Source organism: Lottia gigantea (genome assembly GCF_000327385.1).
Source record: "Lottia gigantea unplaced genomic scaffold LOTGIsca_118, whole genome shotgun sequence".
Taxonomy (NCBI): domain Eukaryota; kingdom Metazoa; phylum Mollusca; class Gastropoda; family Lottiidae; genus Lottia; species Lottia gigantea.
Genome location: NW_008707180.1, coordinates 35,692 through 52,135, shown reverse-complemented (window position 1 = coordinate 52,135; position 16,444 = coordinate 35,692). Strand labels below are relative to the sequence as shown.

Sequence of the window (16,444 nt, the reverse complement as noted above, 5' to 3'; positions counted from 1 at the left end):
GCCTACAAAAAAGACTTTCAATCGAAATGAATGAAAGGGATCGAACAAAAGCCTACTAAATGTATCAATTTAAATCCAAAATGAAGAGAGGTGCAATCCACAAATGAATACGACAATAAAAGACAATCCTGAATTATAATTGAATTCAAATATATCAAAATTATATTAGTTTTAATTATATCGAGAATTATAATAATTTTATAATTGAATTCAAATATGTCCAGGATTACAAATGAATAGAAATATATCTAGAATTATAATTGAATTCAAACTTTCTGAGAATTATTCTTGATACTCACGAAATTTGTCCTTTGAACTTTTCTGTGATTTTTCCGTGTCATCATTAAATCTGGACGCCCGTTTCCATGTTTCATTGACCTTGGAATTATCTGGATCAAATGCTTTATTTTCTATCCCCTTAACGTTATTTAGATCTCTAACTGCGGCGTCAGACAAGGTTGACATCGTTTTCTTTACGTTTCAAACTAAATCTTTTATAACCTTTACAATTTGAACCAGTTTTCACGACTCGGTGCCTCAATTGATGCGATTGTTAAAGTTGAAGAGACGGATATTTTAAAAATGTGTGAGCAAACAATGTGCAATGGCTCTATTTAAATATGTATTAGTTTTTTTTTTAAATTCACTTTCAAGTTGTAATTTAACTTAAAGGTCTATTACCAAAAGAGCAACAGAAAACTAAATCTTGAATCTACGTCAGAAGTTTCCTTCATGTACACAAAACCGCATTTTCAATTTTTTTTTCACACAAGGAATATTTTGATCCCAATATGACCACAGACAATCAGTTGTGCCAAGTGCAGTAAGTATTCGTTAACAACGTCACGCAAGAAACAGAGGGGCCACAAAATGAAGACAATCGTACTTTAAATGTAATGAATATCAAAAGATAACGATGACCTAGGAACAAAATAACTAAAATTTTAGTATACATTGCACGAAATCTAGAGTAAAAGCACACGGTAATTTTTCTTTTTTCCAAATCGTTCGGTTTAAATTGAGCCACATTTAAATAATTTTGACAAAAATAGGCGGCATAAATACAGTTAAAAGTATATATTTTGTATTTCAAATAAAATTGTCTTCTAATGTATCTCACTGTGAAGAACCAATTGAAGGCAGTAGTACAATCTAAGTTATAATAAGGCACAGGGGTTTGGTGGATCTAAATTATACATAGGCCTACGTTATTTAGATCTCTAACTGCGGCGTCAGACAAGGTTGACATCGTTTTCTTTACCTTTCAAACTAAATCTTTTATAACCTTTACAATTTGAACCAGTTTTCACGACTCGGTGCCTCAATTGATGCGATTGTTAAAGTTGAAGAGACGGATATTTTAAAAATGTGTGAGCAAACAATGTGCAATGGCTCTATTTAAATATGTATTAGTTTTTTTTTTAAATTCACTTTCAAGTTGTAATTTAACTTAAAGGTCTATTACCAAAAGAGCAACAGAAAACTAAATCTTGAATCTAGGTCTAGAAAAATGACAAGTTTAGCTGTCAATTCAAATGTTATTAATTTGCCTCAATTTCCTCCATTTCGCTATGGCATTGACGAGCATGCCGATGTTACTTGCCTAAACTACTAAATAAGAAAATACATAGACCTTGTTTAACTTTAGTAGGGACACAGGCTGAAATAAGTGAGTAGGCTGAATATCTCTCTGCGTGAAACTCTGAGTAACAACATGTTTCAAGTTATGTTTAATTATTTCTGAGCCAGATTTTATATCTACTTGCAATTACGAACGGTTAACATATTATAAATAATAATAATTATATAGATGCACATTTAACATGTGTTTTACCCCTTGAACGAGCGGTAATGACTTGTGAATATTATTTCATAACTTCATCGTTAATAAGTATCTTTGAACACTCAACCCTAAAGTGATACTGATATTTTAGAGCTCTACACAGAGTGATTGGGGCAGATCGGCGATCGGATGATACAACTGATTGAGTGAAGGATACATCTCACAGTGATAGAAATTTGATTATAACCCAATGCGATAAAGATTTGATATAACTCAAAGCGAGAGATATATGATACAGGATGAAGATATGATACAACGTACTCTATGTGATTCAGTCAAAACTTAAATAGATTTGATACTGTTCAGGGTAATACAGATTCAGGGTGAATACTCTATAGAGATAGAGAATTGATACAAATAACAGAGATAGGTATTAATTTGGTACAGAGATTTGATATAACTCAGATAAATAGATACAGAGATTTGATACAACTCAAAGCAGCATAATACAGATTAGATACAACTTAGCCAGACAAATCTGAATTAATGCAATTTATTGTGATTGAGAATTGATACAACTCAGAGCAATAGAGAATTGATACAACTCAGAGTGATAGAGAATTGAAGCAATTTATTGTGATTGAGAATTGATACAACTCAGAGCAATAGAAAATTGATACAACTCAGAGCAATAGAAAATTGATACAACTCAGAGCAATAGAGAATTGACACAACCCAGAGTGATAGAGAATTGATACAACTCAGAGTGGTAGAGAATTGATACATGGTGATACAACTTTTATCGATAGAGATCTCCCTGAATGATGAAAATATGAAATAATCTACAGAGCCCATATATATAATACATGCTGTATAAAGCAATACAAATTTAATATTTTTAATCTAATTTGATAAAGAGTTGATACTGCTCCAATGTTACCTACATTGTGAGCCATGGTTTGATATTATTCATTTGATGGAGCCTGAAAATGACACATATTATTTTGATGTCGACCAGGGCTAGGATACAAGTGTTTAAACTGATAAAGATCTATTGGCATTTGTTTTATGGTGTATTCGAAGCTTCCGTTCTTTAGGTCGTAAGTCAGGGTCACATCGTTTCAATCCTTTCAATCATTTAATTCATTTATATTTCAATTGGCAGTTTGTTTCCAGTAGGCTATTCATACTGACTGCAATTGAACAACCAACTCTGAATTATTCATTACATCAAGGTCTGGATATTCCAGTCTGCTGAACTGAAAGTACTTAAAGGGAGGTAACAACGGTTTTCGTGTCATTTTTGTTGTAAAAAACAAGTAGGCTACATATATTACATTAATAATCATATTGTGATTGACAAAGTCAAATTATTATATGAAATTGCGTACATAATCTTTAGATTTGGTTACACTAAGAGGCCATTGATGGACGTAATAAGCGGCTTAACGGATATCAGAATTATTCTTCTAAGTAAATGAACAATTTGACATTTAGGCTATGTATATTTCATTTTTGAGGACGATCATAGAACCCCAACAGTTCTGCTAGAAAATTGATCTTGCATTGGTAAATTGACAAATAGAAACAGGCTTCACGAAATACTTATTTGTTAACTTAAAAAATAGCCTCCTGATTTTATTAATGACAATAATAAATAGTTATTTGTGTTCATGATATATAAACAGCACCCAAAAAAGGCTACTACTACAGGAAGAATTCTCACCCATTTTCGCCTGCTTTCATGTGTTTTGCACCTCCTCCACTTTTCTTTACGTTCACGACTTCGTATAATATCAATTTTGATAGTAATATTATCTTTACAGCTATCAGCAAAATCTTGAAACAATGGTAAAATTAGGCCAATGCATTGTCCTAGTTCAATTTTATTTTATCGCTGTCCTATCCTCGACTACAGACTACACTTCGTTAGTTATGGGGTAGTCTCGATTGACATGGACGGTCTCTGTTTCTGAGCCTCATTCAAACTTATACAAAAACAGTGACTGTAGTATATTAATTATTATATAATATAATCTTTATCTCTAAATGTACGCCACTGCGTCCAAGATGTTATTCTTCAATCCATCATGTATCCACAATAAGTTTTAGCGCATCATTGACATTTTGATTAAAATACATATGTGTTTGTGTCTATTAGAGGGGGTGTACTATGTACAGGTGTGTACTATATACAATATTTTACTATAATATTATACTCGTACGTACTATACATTGGTGTGTAATGATACATTGCTGGTACTATATACATGTGTGTACTATTCACATGACTGGTGCGTACTATACATTAGGGTGCACTATATACTATTATGTACTATACACTGATGCAAGTGCGTATTATATACTGGTGCGCACCATATTCAGGTGTACACCATACACAGATGCGTACATATAATGATAAGAGGAAATATATCTATCTGTACAGATTTTTTTCATTTTAAAGGTATGGTTTTATCCTTTTTTTATTCTTTAATCTGGCAACACTGCAGCGTTTCCTTGAGGAGCGTTCTGGCACCAGGGGTTACTGGGAGTTTAGGAACTTGAAGTATGAGTGGAGGAAACACTGAAACAGATTGAAAAGTTAATGAACTTGTGTTAACGTATACAGTGGTGTAACCTATTTTCGTACATATAAGGATTCAACAGCGAATTTCGTCAGAGTTAAAAAAAAAAACGCATTTTCGTGTACAATGTTTGATCTATAAATAAGTCGAGTAAAACACGTTGTATGGACACCCAGTGACATAATTAACTTCTCTTAGTATTTATCTTTAATATCAATTCATTATAACTAGTGACAATTCCTTCAAAGATTTAAAACAAAATATCGACTGACAAAGTAAGATAGGTAGCGTGATTTAATGCTAAAAAACATTGAAACACATTGCGTTCCATAGAATTTTTTTGCTGACACTAGTTGATCACATGACTTCATTCGTTGGACTACATTCTAGCAGACGACACTTGGAATTCCAATTACAGCTAGGGATTATAAGGAAATTCGGCTAATAAAAAATTGTGAAGTTTGGTAATAACTGAAATCCGGCATTTTGTATTTGTCAAAGTATACATTAATAATTTAATAGACTTTACCGTGCCTGAACCTAATGTATTCATTGTGCTAGCAGATATTGTACAGAAAACCAATGTTTATCAAAACAAGCAAATGCGGAGGTCACGCGAGGTTGCACATGTAAATTATTAATTCTATCCGGAAATGCACGAAAAATAGGTTGGCACAAAATTAGGTTACTTGACTGTATATGATGTTGTCAAATCTGACTCCTGTTCATGAAGTGTTATTTAATAGTCTCAAATCGTTAGTATCATATTATATTCTTTCAGAATTATCCTCTTGGAATTTAACATTTGTTTTTAATGTAATCTCTATTACTAGATGTCGCTGAAGGATTATTACTATATAGTTGTTTAAATCCTAATGTCTTCAACACAAAATTTTATTTTTGCTTTCATAGCAACAAGAAGTGAATCTGGGACATCTGCTTGGGTGTCTACACAGTTTTCAGTCTGACTACAACTCCTAATCCTACCTGTTCCATTTTCACATTAAACAAAAGCTTGATAATAGAGTGAGCAGTATTGTTCATGTATAGTGTCTGTAAGTGAACCTGCGACAGAAAAACCATTTTAAACATTAAATTTCTTTAAAATTTCTGTATATACATGTACATGACGGACCGGCAACTCGGAAATACGTATGTTAAATTATTGCTGATTGGTTCATTAACCGGTAACCCGTTTTGTTCGCTTATCGCTACGATGTGAAGCAATAAATGGACCATTTTAATTGGTTCATTAACGATTGGTCCGGGGGATTCAAAAGACATTTTTCCGCTGTTTGTGACTTAAAGGGACAAATACTGTATTTTAAGAGAAAACCACACCTTGGTATCAGAATTGTTCCTTTAAAGTAATCAACTGATGTTAACAGCTTACCGTCGAGATTTCAGCATTCAAATTCAAGTTTATCCATAATTATTTATACTTGAAAGTTATTCAGTCATCATTTTAAGATTTTTATAATTATGACGTCATGTAGTAAACTCAATCATCCTGTCCTACAGCTGCAACGGAAGATTTCTTGACACCAGGACGAGATAAAAAGTGCCCCATTTACGTTACAGTAAACTTAAGTGGTCTGAGAACGGTTCTTCTGTTGCAGGGTAAATGAAAAGCGTTCGCGGCACGGTTATCTGTGGAACACTTCTTGAAGAAGTTAAAAAAAGGTGAAGGTCGTTTGTAGGGCATTCGCAGTAAAGCGCTCTCGGACCGGAGAACGGATAAATTTTATAATGTAAAATAGTTTTTTATCAACAAGACGTTCCATTTTCGGATGTCCCAAATTTCAGAGAGAAGAAAAGCATGTAAACGAAATAATACAAAAGTTAAATTTCTTGTTTGAGGTCTTTTTTTAAAGTATTATGCGATTTTCGCATACAGTTCTAGTGGTTCACATAATTATTATATTGAAGGTTTAAATAGGTAGGGCCCTTTGATTTTTTTTACCATAATCTGGTGCCTGTTAGTTATTAGTATAGGCAGAAATAATCCCTTACAGAAATAACTTAGTTGGAAACTATATAATCTTAGGGAGTTATAGATGTCAGTTTTTACTGTTTTTATACTTTGTTGTTCTGTTTTCTATCATTATTGATAAAGATTCCTGTATGTGAATTAATACGTTGCAAAAATTAAAGTAAGGAGTAGTATATCCATAATAGTGTTCTTATTTATTTAACTATATAGTTGTTTAAATATAGCTTTTTCCAGGGTATTATGCCAGTTCTTGTAGTCAGAAGTGGTGCATTCAAAGCCCAGTCCTGTTTTCTGCAAAACCGTGTTTAAAGGAGACATGTCATGTTATTTTGAAGCTGGTGCATGCTTAGATTTGACGTCATATTTTCAACGCGTCATCCAAACATTGCTTGATTTATACGCCATATTTTTAAGTCAACAAAGACATTTTAAGCGACTGTTGACGAGACTTTGGACTTTGAAAATTCCATGTCAAATAAAGGCGAAGACATGGATGAATCTGCTAACGAAAAGATTGATTGGCTGCGACGAAAACTGGTTTTAGTTTTTGGAATTGTGTACAGTGCTGTTGTGATACTTCCGGTTATATTAACTCTACTTATTTGGTGAGTTAAAACTCCATACACAATTAGGGCCTGTGGAATTAATTGGGTTGAGGCTCCTCATCCGGGAATTTTTTTCAACATATTATATTATGCTCTCCCGTATCCTGAGACACAGTGGAGTTTCTGGCAAACATCAGGTGAAGGGCCGAACCTAAGTTTCGAGGGTGGAGGGGAGGGTGGAGGGGAGGGGGGGGGGTGGTGGTTGGAGTGTGCACAGGTCATTCTTTCACTATGCAAAATGATAAAAAAAATTGAAAGTGGGGGTCAAAACCCAGGACAGCCTCTTTTAGGCCTACTGATATCAACTGACCCCACCTTTGTATCCACAAAGATGGTGTGTTAGGTGAACTGTAGGCCTATCCGAACTGTGGTTAAAGCGGTGATTACATGGAAGATTTATCCTAAGCATTTATATCTTGGCCTATTAGTTAAATCCTACTAAACAAAAATATAATCTTAGGTCCTCGTTATCGGAGGACTCGACACCTAAACAATCTACAATTTCTATTAATGATTCTCTTTTTACTCATAAATAAAATTAACCGAGATACTTTCGAGATTGCATTCTATACATTTTATTCATGGACTTTTGAATTGTATTTGATAATCAATAGTACGATACAAAATAATATTATATAAATATAGTCTTAATTATTTCACGTTTAGGTTTACTTTGTTTTATATTACAATTGTTTAAAAAGTAAGTCCCCCTAACGAACCATGGGAAGAGACTGGTAAATTAGCTAACATGTCTCCAAATGCCAGTGTTTTTCCCGAAAGTCTTCTGACATATTACAGAAGACATGGTGGTGACCTACGACTATATTATTTCATGTTTTAACTTTTATTGTGTAATGAAACAAAAGTGGAACAATTTGTTATTCTTTTGTAAAATTAATATAATCCATGGCAGTGTAGAATTCTGTTTTAATATTTCTAATCCAGTGTCCATGTTACTTTATGCACTCTAATGTCTTTCTAGTTTCCAGGGTAGCTGGCAAAGCGGATACGATTCCAGTTTCTACATGGATCATGGTAACCGGTATCCAATATCAGAATTTCTTCAATCAAACAACAGAGTAATTAATACAGTGGTAATTTACAATGTTTGGTCTTGATTTAACAGTTGGTTTCAAACATACATCTGTGCTCTGCTATCATGGGAAATTCGGTTGGGATATAATAAAAGAAAAAGAAATACCCTCTTGACTTGCTTTCTTGTTTTATGAGCCCGATTTGGATAATAATTTGATATGCCAGATGCATAGAATTACTATTTTACTCAAAACTGGTGTGTAAAATGTATATGTTTCTTTGTAGGCCTTCTATTTACGAGGGTGTCTATTTGCATTATTTATGTCTGAATTATTTGGTAAAAGGATTGTAATGGAATTTTACCAACGTTATCCAGACATTGATATGGAGGGTATGTTTTGAATTTAAAATTTCTTCAACCTCTTTAGTCTACTCACTGTTAGGAGTAAACTTGTAATTTTACATACAAAATGACTGGAAGAAAAGTTGCCAGTCATTTTGATTGTAATTTTACTCCAAAGTGTGTTTTAACAATGGTAAAAGTAATAATAATTTTTTAAGTAAATAAACACGTTTGTATGTAAGATTACATTCATAATCAAAATTGATTTACTGCTAATAGTAAAAATATCGGTTTCTCTTTGCCAGTGATACAGGTCGGCGGGCTGGTAAGCAGAACAGGAGGTCGGAACAATAAACCGACCACTGGCCATGTACGTTAATGATAATAGCCTACAAAGGTCCTTTTCGTTAATTTTGAATCTAAACTTATGTTTGATTAATCGTATTAATAAATCCAGGGGAAGACGGTGGTGTAATAATAAACTGTACAATAAAACAGTACTGTGACAGAGGATCAGAAACAGATACCATCTATTTCAAACGACGAAGACGTTACGCCCAGAAAACGACTATCATTAGAGAAAAAACTCGATCTGAATTGAAAAAAATTCGCAAAAAGAGTCGAAACTTGAATGAGAAATACCAGATGAAAGGTTCGTTCTAATTCTCGATATGGAATTAGGGGTTGGTATCATTAAAATACAGACCTGGATGTTTCGCTTCGTGTAATTTCTGCATCTTACTACACTAACTTGTCATCCATGATCTGATGAGAAAAACGTCTAATTGTTTAATATCGAGCTGGGTTATCTGTTTTTCATAATTAAAACTCTTGCCTCCCGTTCTTCTGAAATTTAACCCTATCAGCTAGTCCAGTTGACGTGTAGACGACGGAATCTCTTTAATTGTGTACTTTGTACTAGTCCACATAAATATATTAAGTACATGTATTTATTTCAGAAAAAAAGCAATAAAAGATATAGGATGTAAAGAAATCTTAATTGGTGAATTGGAATTCAGGCGGACCGCCATTTTAACTCACCTGACCCAACTTAAATATTACGTCATACACTCTCGAAGTGAGCTCGAGACTCAACGAAACAGGAACAAGGCAATACCCGACACGATTGATAATTATGGCAACCTTGTTTCAACATCACTTGTTAATGCACAAATGATCTATTAGCTAACTGAGTTGCACTTGCAGGAAAAAAATAAATTTTTGATCTAGATGGTTCGTTTAATGGATAGGTTCGCCATTTTCGTGGGTTTACTTGGGTCTTGAATATATGTAAATAGTCTTCAAAAGTACTAGAAATGGACGAAAATCGCACAATGTCTTCAAAAATACCTCAAACTGGGAACGTCTCCTATTTCTATATAACAGTCTTACGTAATGACGAGTCGTCTTTTTAACTTCCTAACGTGGACGGTGAGCTGTAAATTCCCGTCTCTGAGACTAAGGTACAATGGGCCAAACCTGTCCCTTTAAGGACCACCGCTTTACAACATAAAATAATTTTGGAAGACATAACTTAATATTTCTGGATAAAATCAAAATGTTCATGGTATAATGGTAACAATTAAAAACCAGAGACACTCGTGGCACAGAGTGGGACTTTGCAAATGTAGCAATTTGCTAAAGACCCTGAAAAAATCAACCATCGACGATAATTGGGTCAAGCGCAAGAACAAGTCTAAAGTTGAGAAATTTTTATTTTTTGGAAGATTCTAATACCGGAAGTAGACGTCAGACCTCACAAATGAAAGTATCAGCAGATAGCCAAGGTCAATGACCTTTGATCTTGTAAAGGAGGTCTAAAAAGGTCAAGATCAAAAGATATCCGTCATCAAAATTTCTAATTGCACACGACTATAAAACCGGAAGTTGACATAAGACAGCAAATATAAAAGTATAAATAGATAGCCAATGCCAATGACGTTTGATGTTAGAAAGGTCAAGGTCAACAAAGGTCAAGGTCAAAATTTGAAAATTTTGAATTTCCAAAGCCTGTCCTTTTTTTGAACTTCGAAGCGGAAACAACCGAATTTTTAAGACAAAGTGGCTCAATATATGAGGTAATTGTATGCAAAGTTCCATTTTGAACAAATGTATACTTTCCAAGTTATGCCCCTGGCCAAAAATGTCAATAATGAGTAATTTAACCCGGATGTGCCACGCCTACTTCAATTTTTTTTGCATAGGTTAATTGATATTTAGAATGTTACGTTATGTTCGAAATGTAAAGCTCTTACATAATATAGGTCAAAAGATATAGGTCAACAAAAGTCAATAAAGGTCAAAATCGAAAAATGAAAAAATCCAAATGTTAAAACCCGTTCCTTTTTTGGAACTATAAGACTGAAACAACTGAGCTGTTAACACAAACTGGCCAAAAGGATGAGGTAATTATGTGCAAAGTCCCTTTTTGAACAAACGCATCCTATGCGAGTTATGCCTCTGCCTCTAAATGTAAACGATTAGTAATTCAACCCGGATGTGCCACGCCCACATAAGTTTTTTTGTTATAAGTGAATTCATATTTAAAGTGTGTACTTGTATTCCAAATATCAAGGTTCTACATCAAATAGATCATAAGATATACATATACCAAGCTCAAAAAGACGCAAATATTGTAAAAAAAAAAAACTCAAATTTGAAAAAATCCCGAATTTCAATTTTGCTTTAAAATAACGATTGTTATATATCTATGTAAAGTGCATGAGAAGCACATTAGGAAACCGATAATATTAATCCTCTAGGTTAATTAGGTCACGTGCTAGAGCAGTCCAAAGTTGCGAATTTGGCTTTTTACGGATAGCTATAAAACCGGAAGTACATGTCGGAGGTCAAAGGTCAAAGTATCAAATGATAGCCAAGGTCAATGACCTTTGACCCTATGAAGGTCAAGGTCATCAAAGGTCAAGGTCACATGGTGTGATCGTTTAAAGCTTTAAAAAATTTCAACCGGAAGTTGCAAAAAAGCAAAAGCGAAATTCAAAATTCGGCTCCCAATGTTTTTTGCGCAACCGATTGCAGAATACATTCACATCAAATTTGAGCATATCAACTTTTACCCTGAGGCCCCATTTTGAGTTTTACAAAAGTGTGTTTTTTCAATATGGCGGCGAAAGTATCACTTCCGGTCTGGATTTTATTTTAAAATCGGCCATAAAATTTTATTTGCCAAAGATCAGCCAAATTTTGTTGACCTACATAAATTACACCGGAAGTTATTCAACCGGAAAGTTCAGTCGCTTTCCTGTTGAAAATCGGAAATGACGTACAAAATTTGAATGTATCATATTATTAACATTAGTGAAGTCTCTTTGCATTTAAAATTTCAGATCAATCGATGCAAAAGCAAAAAAGTTGCAAAAAAATCGAAATATTTGATCGAAAAAAGTGAGCGACGAAATTTCGTGATTTTTCAAGTGCTATCAGGTCAGAAATTACAGGTAGATTTTAAAAATGAAAACCCGAAGAAAATCGATGCAAAAATGCGCCTTCTAGAGCCGATTTTCGACTTTTTGCACATGTTAAACTGTGGCACTTCCGGTTTTGCAAAAATGTTCCAATTTATATTTATGCACATCGACATGGACATCGAATGGACATTTCGATAACAAACTGGGACTTTGCTGAAAGCAAAGTCCCACAAAAAATTAATGATATGTTTGTGAACATCAAAGTATGACCATCAATGTTACTGATCATAGATAGGATGCAAGGGACTCACACCGAGCCCTGGATGTAGGAATAGGCTTTTTCAAATCTAAAACTTCTGAGAGTGGCTACCCAAATTCAGAATACAACAGTGAAATAGCTCTACTTCCAGGGCACAGTCCGTATTCCCTGCAATGTGTGCACTTATATGAAACATAAAAGTAGAAATTTATAAATGATAAACAAAATTGCCAACCTGGACCCCAAACCAAACTCTAAAACATTAAAAATCACGAATCTGAAAATAGACCTAAATGGATAAATTGGGCACATGTATGTAAGATTTGACTGCAGAGCTCTTCCAGCGCCCCATTCTCTGAATAGCTTCCTCAGAAAAAGCTTTTGAGGCAGCCCCTATTCGGAATGAGTGCAGTTTATAAAGAGCAAGGTTCAAATCTAGAAATAAAATCAATTTACGAAGGTAAGAGTTGACAAAGTTATAAGTTACAGGGGCTCCACCATGAAACTGAAAAAAATGGTCTAGATGCATGGGACGAGCTTGTAGATAAGCCAACATCGCACAGGGTGCGCAAGTAATGGAACTATTCACTGAACACTCACAATTTATGACAATCAAAACAGGACCATCTGTTGTCTTAGTGTTTAAAATGGTGAAGTGAAATTTGTACTTAAGACAATTTATTACTGTCAACATTAAAATGAACAGAGGATGTTTGTATCACATTTAAAGCTGCATTGGCAGATTTTAACACTAGTTCACCAATCCGAAAAAATCCTGCAAATGCCAAAGCAAAAACGGCCTTCAAAACCAAACAATGAAATTTGAACGAAACAACTAATGGAATTGCTGTAACCAATTTGAATAAAATTATATGAGTGATAGGTAACCTAGAGTCTGGAGAACCATGTAGACGCTTTGCACCCTTTAGAAGATTTTTCAGCATACAGGAATTTATAGTATCAGGAAAACCCTGAGATTTCTGAACATAGGAGATAGATGAAGCATGGTAGCCAAAGAGCTAGGTGAAAATCCAAATTCAAAAAGGAATGTCATTTGATTACAAATCAAAGAGTTAGGGATTGGAAAACATGGTTCTAAATCTTTACTTTTACAAAAATCAAGGAATTTTCTCCAAGTCCTCACATAAACTGACCTAGAAGATGGAGCTAAAATGCTTCATTAAGAAGAGCAGTTGCACCAGAGCTTAAATCTTTAACACAGCTGAATCTATCCTCTGAGGTGTAGGGTCTAACCATGGTGCCCAAGCTCGAGCCAGCTGAAAGTTAAATCGAGATAAATGGTCAGCAACCAAATTGGATTTACCTGGGATATGTTTAGCACCGAGCAATATATTATGTTTGCTCGAGGCCATGACCAATCTACGGACTAACTTCATTAGTGAAGAACAGGGTGACGTAGCTTTATTAATAACGTACATAACATTCGTTATCTGTCAGACCTTATGGTTTTTAAGGAGATAACCCCAATGTTCAATGGCTAAAACAATTCCTTGACATTTATAGAAAGGGTTTTCATTTCTTGAGGCCACTCTCCATAAAGCCATTTGGATCCTAAGACTGCAGCATAGCCTTTGGTTGTTGCCGCATCTGAGAACATCTTTATAACATCAGATCCTACCAACTTGTCATTCAAAAACATTGATCTGCCATTGAAGCTGGTCAATAAACTCAGGCCAGATCCTCAAATCGAGACGAGCTGAATTGGTAATGACGATGGCATCATTTGGATTAGGGATATTCAAAGTGAGATCATAAAGACGCATTAGAAAAGTTCTGCCAGGAACAACTTCTAAAGTTGCAAAATTAAATAGACCAAGAAGTGAATGCAATTCACGAAGGGTGATTTTATGTCTTTTAAGAGTGTTATATAATCATGTTCAAATTTTTGATACTTTCTCTAAAGACAAACAGCTGGTCATATTAATGGAATCGATTTCGATACCATATATGGTGATAACATTGACTGGACCTACAATTTTGGATTTTTAAATAGGACACCTGAGTAATCGGATAACTGAAGGAAAGAGTTGAGAGACTGTAAACATTTGGTCGAATCAGGAGGGCCAGCAAAGAAAAAATCGTCAATCCTGTGACTTACAGAAGCTTCAAATTTATATTGCATAATCCAATGCAGAACCGAACTGAAGCGCTCAAATGTGTGACAGCTCATGCTAAAACCCAGGGAGGCACATGTCTGCAAAATAATAAACATTGTCATCATAAGAAACAGAAAACCCTAACAGACTATAGTCATCTGGATGGATTGGCAAAAGCCGATAGGCATTCTCAAAGTCTGCCTAAGCCATTAAAGCTCCTTTACCCATTGTCTTAACAATTTTAATAACATCATCAATGGTATCATAGCTTACTTCAGTGTAAAAAGAATCTATACCAGAATCTATGGAATCACCAACAGGGAAGGATAAATCATGAATTAAGCGAAAGCTACCTTTCTCTTGTTTGGGAACAATTTTCAGTGGTGAGCAATGGAAGTCAGGGAATGGAGGTTTAAGAAAAGGACCCAATATCCGACCAGCAACAAGCTCACTCCGCAGTTTATCTAGCAAAACCTAAAAATCATCAATACAAGACTGGTGAATTCTTGAAATCTTAAGATGTCTGTTTCCAGAATAGGGAATCACAAACCCCTTTGTAAATCCTTTATTCAGAAAAATTATTTCTTCAAGGTCGTAGCCAACTGAAAGGATCCTTCTGGAGCAAAATGTCCATGAAAATTCCGAAGGCTTTATGCCACTGATCAAAGGTTAAAACTTTAGATTTAGGAGCAGAAGAGATCCTTAGTGTTGGCTCATCATCTTCTGTCTCTGTAATGTTCAATGCAAATTGCGTTGCAAATGATCCAGGCAATAATAATGCAAAATTAACAAACTTATCTGCCCAAATGTCCTCCTTCAGCTGGTTACTAACATGTCTTGAAATTGACAATCCCTTAGGTTGGGCATAGGAATTGGAGATACCTGGGGTTTGTGACTGGCTTGAAAATAATTCTGCAGCATTAACAGCAAAAACAGAAGTGGACGGCTGGCTGACAGATGGTGTAGATGACGTTGACGGTTGATCTACAGTAGTAAATGTTGGTCTGTCATTGAATCGGAACAAGATTGAGCAAAAGATGAGCTGGTGTCTTTTGAAGTGGATGGTAAACTTGTGGATACCAATGGAGAAGATGAAGAGTTAGAAGATGAATTTCCACCAGTGGTCTTCTTGGGGTCAAACAATAGGCCCCTATCAATAATTTTCTTCAACAGAATGTCTGTTAGCCTGTCCTCTGCAGTGGACATTGGAGGATCATCTCTCTCTTCCACATCAGCAACCTCAGAAGCTTTACGTTTTGGCATTGTCCTACAAGGAATAAAATGCAATTAATCAAAGGACAACATGCAACACCTTGGGTTTACACAAAGCCTCAGCTTTGGTTTACTCAAAGCAACGACTGTGGTTTTACACAAAGCAACGACTGTGGTTACTCAAAGTAACGAATTTGGTGCACTCAAAGTAACGACTTGGGTTTACACATAGCAACGGCTTGGATAAACACGTAGCAACTGTAAATTTTACACAAAGCAACGGCTTTAGTTCATAACAGCAACGGCTTTAGTTCAAACAAAGCAAGGCTTTAGCTTACACAAAGCGCTGTTAAAAAATAATGGCTTGAATAACGTCAAGCAAGCAGCATTTATACTCATATAAGCAATGACTTCCAGCTCGTGTTGATAATTACAAAAACTAAGCCAATATTTTGATGTTAGATTTTTGAGGCACACAGTCAAGACAACTTGATAAGCCAAACAAAGTAGAAAATATTTCCAAGCATTGATACGCTTACCCTAAAATGCCAATTAATGTGACGCAAAATGGCATCAAGGTAGCTTTTCACTAGTTTTTTGTTTCCTGCATCCAACAAGTGGACACCATCCGGCAAGAAATTTTTTGAGTTCAATTGAGCACTTGAAGTGCCTAAACCTGACCGATGCTTCCAAAAGGACAGAAACACACGGTGGCTACAAATCTATTCTAATTCAGAATTGGCTAGATTTATATTCCGAAAATTCCCCGTAAAAATCCCGAGGATTGTATTGCTGAATTAAATCTACAAAAACGTAACTGGAAAAGTTTCTCAACGGTCGTTCAATATGAATTATGAACCAGAAAAGCAGATAAAATTTGAACTACTGTTACGCGCGGTCGAACGACGAGAACGCACGATGTCCAAAAAATACACTACTTACAAAGTGAAAGTACAGGATAGATAACGCTCACAGAAGGAATATGTAAATACTTAACGTTTATCTGTTGAGACTTTGTTGAGACTGAACCACTCTCTGTAAATGCTCAATCAATGTGATCAACAGAAATTCTTATGAGCGACTT

The 16,444-nt window shown here is 34.9% G+C and overlaps 1 protein-coding gene across 1 annotated transcript; it reads left to right on the top strand.

The window, feature by feature from the left end:
- The first annotated feature begins 6,779 nt into the window (after nt 1-6,779).
- On the top strand, nt 6,780-9,574 carry LOTGIDRAFT_237787 (hypothetical protein). The gene is made up of 5 exons (XM_009047845.1): nt 6,780-6,966; nt 7,949-8,060; nt 8,287-8,392; nt 8,802-8,997; nt 9,304-9,574. Exons 1-5 carry the CDS (start codon nt 6,830-6,832, stop codon nt 9,527-9,529), a joined length of 777 nt encoding a protein of 258 aa, XP_009046093.1. The 5' UTR covers nt 6,780-6,829; the 3' UTR covers nt 9,530-9,574.
- The last annotated feature ends 6,870 nt before the right edge of the window (nt 9,575-16,444 follow it).